Below are 8,198 nucleotides of genomic sequence, written 5' to 3'. Positions count from 1 at the left end.
CTCTCCCTCTCCCTCTCCCTCTCCCTCTCCCTCTCATCTCATCTGTGTAACCAGTTTAATATGGATTTTAGTGATGTTTCCTTATCATGAGAATTTGGAAATTAATGATGATCTTACCTCAAAATTACAGCTCCTGGAAGACCAAATAAGAATCCGAGACCAGGTGGCCACAGGAACTAACTTTGCAGTGCAGGATCTAAACATCAAACACATACAAGGAGTTGGAGACCTTCGGGGAAGAGTAGCCAGGTGAGAAGAAGCATGTTTAATTCAGGTTTTCCAGCTAGCTGTTGGCTAGTGAATATCTGTCAGAAGAATTTTACATTAAAAAAAAAAACAAAACAGTTTACATCAAGCTAAGTGGGTGACATTGAAAGTCTGAATGCTTGCTGTCAGTTCCATTAACCCTTACGTAGAATACCCAGGTTTGTTTTGTTTTTGTTTTTGTTTTTGTTTTTGTTTTTTCTACTAGAAGTTACCAGAGTCTTGTCTTTACAGACTTCTCCTGCCCAGGTGCCAACAGTTATTCTCAGAACACCCATATAAAGACACAAAATCACCACATGTAGTACTTCTGAGAAATAAAGTACTTAAAGTGTGCAGTGATTACAAATCAGCCAAACAGAAAAAGGTTTCAGTAACATCTTTTGTATGACAATTAAATCAAGAGTTAATAATGTGTGATACAGGAGAACAATCTATAGATAATGACAATGGTAGAAATATGGATAGATACATCAGAAATTAGGGAATGTCAATGACGGGACTACCTTGACAGGCACATGAGAAATTACTTGTGAGTGGGTTACCACAGCTATCTTCCATCTCTATATCTCTTGCCAGATTCTATTTCCTGTTCTTTGAATTTTCCACCTTCATCTTATTCGTTCCAACGTGTAAATCACCAATGAGAATTGGATGGCTGATATCTAAGTCAAATGTCTTAGTCCATCTATGCAGCTATCACAGAACACCCAACACTAGGTATTTAAAAGAACCAGACACTCAAGTGTATCTCAGTTTCAGAGTCTGGGAAGTCAATACTCCAGGACAATGCATTCCACTGTCTTGTGAGGGCTGCATCTTCCAGCCTGTGTGTCCTTGTGTGTCAGACACCTGAAGACTTCCATAAGGGCTTGGATTCTATTCATCTTCCATTGCCTACCACCTGTCAGAGGCCTTGCCTCTTAATTTTATCATACTAGCAGCACTTGGATTTGAGAGGACAGAGAGTTAAGTCAGAGAATTCTAGGATATGTATTTCATCAGTTGAACAAAATGCATTCATAGTCGAGCCTGGTGTCATATATCTTTCATCACAGTACTCAGTGAAAAGCAGGTGGGGTTCTGTGACTTTGAGGCCAGCCTGGTCTGCAGAGTGAGTTTTATGACAGCTGGGCTACTTCAAAAGACCCAATTGCAAAACAAACAAAAACCAAAACCAACTCATTTACTAATTCATCATTTACAATACACCAGGCTAAGATTCACAACACATCCCTTCTTAGTAGCTCTTCAATGTCCATCGGGCAAAACCAGCTATATCAACAGCTTGCCAGCAATGAGGATAATACTGCCCTGCAAGCCTGGTGTCCTGTGACAGTGTTCAAGCCAGACTGAGCAGAAGAGGCAGCTCAAGAAGGCAAGACTCAGAACAGACTCCAAAGTATCTGTAGTAATGATCCAAGAGAGGTGGGAAAGACACTTCACACAGGAGGGAAAGGCTTGAAGAAGAGTAAAGGGAAGGTCTGCTGGGCATGTCCCAAGCCTGACCTTGGGGACAGTGTTCCAGTTATGATATTGTTGGCATATTTATTCAAGTAAAGATGGGAGATAATGTCAAAGAAACAATAAAAATTGAAAATGAGGAACTTTGTAGGCCAACGTAAAGTGTTTGAACTCCATGTGAAAGACTGTAAATAGCTAGAAAAGGATTTTAGATAAGGTAATGGCATTCTAATAATATCTGAATTGGTGGTACATATGGAACAAGGGCATAGAAATTAGATGCATTCTATGGCAGCAGCCCAGGGTAGAGGTAGGTAGGCCCTGAACTACATCATTAGTCATAGCTGTTTAGTGCAGAGGACAGACATAGGAAAATAGAATCTATAGGATTACTACATGAATCAACATTAATTAGGACAGAGGAATACATGTCAAAGGTTTCAGAATACACCCAAAATTTTGATCTGCAAAGTAAAAAATTATGAAATGAGAGGCAGGTAGGACAAATAAGTAGAAGGTGCATTGGTCCCAAAAGTGTCCCTTCTGAGAAACCAGTAGGATCTTAGGCAATGAGCAAGGCATTCAAAGGGGAAGCTTAGGGGCAGAGATAGGGGAGGTGCCCTGGATTTTTGTTGTCCTCCAACACAAATAACTTAGCAGTACTGGGAAGGATTCTATGGTTCTGAGATGTTGCTTTATTCCCCTAAAAATACAATACTGTTTAGGAAATAATGTTCAGGGTTAGGAAGTCATCAGAGAAAAATTAACTGATAATCCAGAGACTTAGTAAATAAATACAATATTTATATATCATTCTATGTTTATTAGACAATATCTGATACATGCAAAAGAATGTTTAGATTTGGGTGGGTTATAAAAAAACGTAATACGATAAACATGAACGAACCTTTGGCCGGCCTTACTTAATAGGTTTTTGAAAACTTAAGCAACAAACACTTCCTTTTGAATGAAATATGATTTGGTTCAGTTTGGTGGTATACTGATAACATTTAAATGCTTATTTTTTTCTTATAAATTCTATTTTGTATATAAGGCAAAGAACAAATGGATTCAAAGTAGCTAAGGGCCTGAGAGATGGTCCAGTAGGTGTAAGTGTTTGTAGACTAAGCCCGTAGACCTGAATTCAATCTCCAAACCCAGAGTAGAAGGGGAGAAGTGATTTCTTAATCTTCACAGGTAAGCATTAGCACATGTCATACTGACACACACACACACACACACCTATACACGCACTGGCACTCATACACACTGACACACACACAGAGATTGTTTTTTTCTTTAAGTAACTCAGAAATCAATAGAATAACATCATGAAGATGTGACATTCTTTTTCCTTTGCTCCAATTTAATTTATTTTTAAATATTATTTTGGAGTCAAATCCCAGGGACTGTTCCCAGGCTAACCATATTCTCTATCTACTACTGAACTCCATTCCTCTTTATTGCCCTCTGTCTCTCTTTCTTTATGTCTTCCTGTCTCTCTGTCTTTCTCTATCTCTCTCTGTGTCTTTCTCCATGTGTTGAGACAGAGTTCTGCTGTATTACTAAGGAGAGCTGAAACGACTAATTTCCCACTTGCTCCTCTCAAGGACCTGGATGTATGGGTACTTGCCAGTACATGCCACTGTCTCCAGTACTTTCTAAGCCTTCATCCTCAATCTTAAGTAGTATCCATAGGGCAAGGTCTTGTTTCTCCTTGAAATGTCTAATATCTGTGGAAAATTCTGAAGACTATTTGGTTACCTGAGACAAACTCTGGCTAGAATTTGTCAGACTTAGATTTTTCCTCCCTCTCCTGCTTCTTTTCTGTGTTTTTTTTTTTTTTTTTTTTTTTTTTTTTTTNAGACAAACTCTGGCTAGAATTTGTCAGACTTAGATTTTTCTTCCCCCCCCCGCTTTTTTTTTTTTTTTTTTTTTTTTTTTTTTTTTTTTTTTTTTTTGGCCAAGAAAAAAAAAAAAGACTAATGGATAAGCCAAGGCATCTTGATTACTGCCTTTCCACATTCAGTCATTTAAATTCTAATTAGCATTTGCCATTTTCCATAAGTGAAATTAAGTTAATTATTTTAACATAATTCCTAGCAAGCACTTTAGTGTTTCATTAATCAGCCTCAATATTTAAGTTTAATATTTAATACTTAATTAAAGTTCTAATTCCTTGGATTTTTACTTCTCCCCCATCCCAATGTATTGGTATTTTAAAAGCTGATACTTCCTTTGAAGTGAGTTTCTCACTGTGGTACAGCCTCCCTGTGATATCTCTCTTCTGGCAGATTGGTCTTGAGTACAAAACAGATAAAGGTGAGTGAGCACGGGGTACCCACAGGAATGGTCATAACTTACAGCCTGTAGCAGCAGCAGCAGCCAGTGGCCAAACCACTGCCATGCTTGGTTCATTAGGACTACAAATCAAACTTGTATATTTTTTTAAATGAGAAATCATGTTGATTTGTGATTCAAAGCAATAATCATGTACTTCGAGTATAAAAGTTGAGAGAGAACATTTCTGTCTATACAGGACAGAATGAAGACATTTTGCTCAACTCTCCTTCAAGATATCTCAGAGCTAATGGAAAACTTAAAAGGAAAAAAACTTTCACTTTTAATATAATGTGGAGTAGATCAATACATAGATATGATAGATGATAGATAAGGAGATGGATTATATATAGATTGATAGTGTTAGATGATAGGTAGGTAGGTAGATAGATAGACAGACAGACTCCAAAAGGCTGGAGAATATACTTCATGAACAGAATTGCCCAGAAATAGAAAGCAAGACAAACTCAATGTCTCCCAGTTTCAAAGAAACTAAGAGAAATGAAAAACTTGTGAACTTATATGTGACTCTGTCTAAAGGTGACACATAAATTCTTTTCACACATAAATCTTCAATGAAGTTATTTTTCTCTTTAAAATGTGAACCCATTACCATGAGGGATACCAGAGAGTTTTAGAGTTGTAAAACAGAAGGGCATGTGAAAGTGGCCTTAGGAAGCTTAATCACAGCTCTTTTAAATCTCTATATAAAAGCAGAAGGTTATGGGACAGAGTTGAAAGAAGGTGCACCTCAGCCTTCTAGACAAAATAAGAATGAAAGAAAAATACTGCCTTAAGTCATTTTTCCATGTGTGTGAGAGCAGACTGCCTCCTTTAAAAACGTAAGTATCCATGTATGCTTGAGCTCTCCTTTTAAAATCAGAAAAGCAAAATCTGACCAACCAAGAAATAAATTAAAGGAATGGTGGGATGGCGGTGCCATGGTGTATAATGAAAATGCAGTAACTGTAGAGTTTTTAGTTAGAGAACACAACTCAAGTACCATACAATTTGACATTCTAGAAGAGCAAAATGTTTACAGAAATGCCAAAGGGGTAGATATATAAATTTATTTTTATCTCTTCCTGCCCCTGCTTTGGGGAAGTATGGGCAACAGACCCTGTCTGCAGTTGAGATGGCAAGTATAGAACGCCAGCCATTCCTGTCTGTGATGGCTTTTGAGGTACCTTATTTTAGAAATAATTATCTCCTGTAATAAAGAAGTACACAGCCAGCCCTCATATCTGTGGGTTTTATATCTACAAAGACAGCCAGCCTCAGACAACATGGTTTATAATGGGCTTGTAGTAGTAAAATTATCCTAGAAAAGGATGGACACAAAGAACAGCCCCAGGGAATAGAAAGCACTGCTCTCAGAAGTCTCTGGTCAACCTTGGATTTCAGCTTTGTGGTTAGGCTTTGTGAGGAAGTCAGGAGTCACTGTCAAATAGGTAAATAAGTTGCCAAGCCCATGTCTATGCTCTTAGAGTGCCAAGAACTGTCTAAATAATTCACTCATCACAACCTCCTGTCCTTAAATAGCACCAGTAAGAAATACTATTGGGAAGGCTACTTAGAGTCCTGGGGGTTGAGCAAGCAGCATTTCAGAAGGCATAGGCACACATCTGCCAATGAGTCTATCATCTCCTAGTAGTGTGGGGTAAAAATTATGCATCTGTTACAATGCATCAGTTTAGCATTATTGGCCCCTGAACAACTACTTTTTCAGTGTAGAAAATCAAAACTTAAGTGTTAAGAAACTCATTCCATATCACAAACCTAACAAGTAGCAGAGGAAAGGCCCAAAGCCTGGTCTATGTGCTTCTTAGTCAGCAACCCGCATTGTGCACACCAGCTGTCCCAGAGCTTGGGAAGTAAGGAGAGTGTGGCAGAAGGGGACAGGAAGTAGTGGAATCAGCAGCAACTCCTTTGTACGCTTGGGGGTTATATGGTCTCAACATGGATTCACACGAGAGCATCCTAACAAACCAACCAACAACAGAGTTGCCATTCCAACGATTATAGATTCTATACACAACTCTGTACAACAGTTTTGACCATGACATGGATGCATAGTATATGGTTCTTGTTCTTGATCAGACTGACTCCTAATTTTGTCTCCCACAGCCTCCTGCCTCCCAACCATAGCCTTCCTTCACAGAATGCTAGACAAGATTACTATCTTAATTCACTTTTGGCTCCAAAACTCTTAAAGAAAAAATATTAGCTCTGGGGCTTACAAACTATTAGTAGTCCTAAGATACTATGTTATTTGACATGATAAAAATGAAATTGCAGTTCCTAGTAAATGGCTATGACTTGATGGCAGTTATTTTATAGCATGACAACTGTCTGAGAGGGTCTGAGAGCTCAGCCTTATAGAAGGGCAGTTCTTTGGTGCTCTGTCTTCAAATTCATTCAAACAGGAGCAACAGCTGAAACTGATCCTTAAGGCAGCAAGGAGCATCCCCAAGAGAAGCTTGAGACACAGAAGAGAAAGGTTCCATGTTTTCTCTGCCATTCTCTGTCTCTCTGTCTCTCTGTCTCTCTCTCTCTCTCTCTCCACACACACACACACACACACACACACACACACACACACACACACAGAATTCCTTTCCTAAAATACTCAGTGCAGCCTAAGGACCGATGTACATTCAGGTGGCAGTGTGAATTGCCTTTGCCCCATGAGACAACACGAATTTGAGACAAGTTCAGGAAGGGAAGTTTTGTTAGGAGCTAAGAGAATTGGACATTGATTTTTGAGGATAGAGTAGAATATTTTGTTTGATTGAGACTTTTTTTTTTCCTAGCAAAAGGGAAATTGGCAATTGGCAGCTGAGAAAAGAAAGTAGATTCAGAACTTGATAGAGAAAAGGAAAAATTATCATAATTCCCTAACCATAGGTAAATGAATATAATATCCAAACACCAAAATCTATAAAAATCACCTAGCTTAACCAGGCAAGGTGGTACATTTCAGCACAGAGGAGGCAAAGCATGTATATATCTCTGTGAGTTCAGGGCCAGCCTGGTCTACATAGCAAGTTCCAAGCCTGTCAGAGGTACATAGTAAGATATTCTCTCTCTCTCTCTCTCTCTCTCTCTCTCTCTCTCTCTCTCTCTCTCTCTCTCTCTCTGTGTGTGTGTGTGTGTGTGTGTCTGAGAGAGAGAGAGAGAGAGAGAGAGAGAGAGAGAGAGAAACCGACAGACAGACAGACAGACAGACAGAGAAAAGAAAAAAGAAGAAGAGAAAGAAGAAAGTAATGATTGAAGGAAAGAAGGAAGGGAAAAGAAAAGACAATTTTGTGAAGCTGAAATGCAGTCTCTTTCCACTCCCCATGGTGTTCCTACAGTACCTCGATGCTGTGACTGAGCCAGTGTGACCAAGATAGCCTCTCTCCATCTCTCCATACCCCTTCTCATATCTGCCAACATGTTATTCAAAGAACTGGAGAAATTTGGTGTTAAGTGAATGCCTAGATCATACTGTAGATTTTACAGTTTGTGAGCCTGCTGATCTCACGCAGATTTCCATCTTGACCCTAGATGTGATTCAAGCATTGTGAAGCTGTCCGGAGACATCCAGTTCATCAGGCATGAGTGCCGACAGATGGAGAAATCAGTTCAAGAACTTGCTTCTTCCCTAGAAACCATTTCCAAGAACTTGGATGTGAAGGTAACTGGAAAGAGATAGGATTTGTAGGGCATTGCAAGCTACTATCAGCAGTATTGTGATAGCTCATCAAAAGGCCTACACAGAAAAGAGAATCCTTTACCTTGAAAGATTTAACATGAAGCTTATTCATATACGTTATTAGTTCAGTCAGTTGAACCAACAAACATTAAATGAGTGCCACTTGTGTCCCAGCACAGGCATCTACTGTGAGCATGGGTTGCTTCCTTCACTGCTGATATTTGCTCACTTGCTGGCTTCCTTACACACTCTGGAGCTCAGAATTATACACAAAAGCAGTTCTCCTGGGAGATATTATTACTAAAGGCCCAACATTTGTGTCACTGATAATGTTACATATCTATTTAAACCCTGTGGTGGGTTAGATCTTTTATGAAAAGATCTTATACTGAAAGACTCCAAAACTCCCAAAGGGAGGCACTTACTCAAGCCT

At 39.1% G+C, this 8,198-nt stretch overlaps 1 protein-coding gene across 2 annotated transcripts in view; it reads left to right on the top strand.

Moving 5' to 3' along the window:
* Positions 1 to 8,198, top strand: part of Fam81b (family with sequence similarity 81 member B) — a 65,108-nt gene that overhangs the window by 26,043 nt on the left and 30,867 nt on the right. For both annotated transcript variants that reach the window (XM_021180659.2, XM_021180658.2), the window contains exons 5-6: positions 131 to 249; positions 7,618 to 7,747. In XM_021180659.2, coding sequence (XP_021036318.1) covers positions 131 to 249; positions 7,618 to 7,747 — 249 coding nt within the window. The remainder of the gene's footprint in view (positions 1 to 130; positions 250 to 7,617; positions 7,748 to 8,198) is intronic.

Source organism: Mus caroli, chromosome 13, assembly GCF_900094665.2.
Source record: "Mus caroli chromosome 13, CAROLI_EIJ_v1.1, whole genome shotgun sequence".
Classification (NCBI taxonomy): Eukaryota; Metazoa; Chordata; class Mammalia; order Rodentia; family Muridae; genus Mus; species Mus caroli.
Note: the sequence above shows the minus strand (reverse complement) of the source record. Positions and strands in the feature narration are given on the sequence as shown.